Raw genomic sequence first — 843 nt, forward strand, 5'->3', positions numbered from 1 at the left:
GTATGTCGGCCGTCTGGAGGGGTTTTTGGGCTTTGGGAGGCTGAGTGATGAACAGGCCAGCTAAAAGGTTGTGCCCTCTGGTGGCTGTGTGAGTTTCATGTTTTCCTTCTGGGTCATTAAGCGCCTCAACTCCTGCAGCACTGTCTTGATTGTGTAATTTCTTTGCCAACGTTCAAGTACAGACACATGTCGACGATCCACCTGTGGTAAATGCAAAAGTTCTGAGGTGTTCTTTGGTTATACATAAAAATCTGAGAATAACTGCTTTGCACACTCAATCCCTTAACTTACAAGCCAATGCTCATCCCTCTTTACTTCTCCAATCCCTTACTTTCATTGATTCAATCCCCTATGAATCAATTACATAATGATGAATTTTTGAACTAATCCACTACAAGAACTGAATCTATTCATTTTAGCATAGTTTACATGTACAAAGCTTTCTAGGCACAAACATATCAAGACAATGGTCCATACAAATATTTTTATACCTTACTGTAAGCTAAATTTTTAAAAATCAAAGTGCCATTGACCAAAGACTAATACCTAACTTAAAAAGGAAGACAATGAATAAAAAGCTGAAGAGGAAAGAAGGAAAGAAAGACAACAGCAACTGGGTAAACAAGTAGCAAAGGAAAGAACAAAGAAGAAGAGAAAAGTAACAAATAAAAAACAACTAACACTCCGAGAAAAGAAAAGGAAAACAAGTCCATGTTCTAATGCCCCGATCCAGCCCTGGTCCTAGAGTTATCTCCAGTTATTTATAGATCATTACTGTCCACAAAACTATATTAGAATGCTCTAGATCTGACCCTAATCTAATCCCTTAATGCGATGGTGCTG

At 38.2% G+C, this 843-nt stretch overlaps 1 protein-coding gene across 1 annotated transcript in view; it reads right to left on the reverse strand.

Annotated features, from left to right (window-relative positions):
• LOC119594050 (ubiquitin-conjugating enzyme E2 variant 2-like) overlaps positions 1 to 843 on the reverse strand; it is a gene marked incomplete at its 5' end in the record, with an annotated part of 9,050 nt that overhangs the window by 1,604 nt on the left and 6,603 nt on the right. The window contains 1 exon segment of the mRNA XM_037943084.1: positions 1 to 201. Within this exon segment, the coding sequence (XP_037799012.1) occupies positions 61 to 201 (141 nt within the window). The 3' untranslated portion in view covers positions 1 to 60.

This window comes from Penaeus monodon, chromosome 33 (genome assembly GCF_015228065.2).
Source record: "Penaeus monodon isolate SGIC_2016 chromosome 33, NSTDA_Pmon_1, whole genome shotgun sequence".
In the NCBI taxonomy this organism is placed as follows: domain Eukaryota; kingdom Metazoa; phylum Arthropoda; class Malacostraca; order Decapoda; family Penaeidae; genus Penaeus; species Penaeus monodon.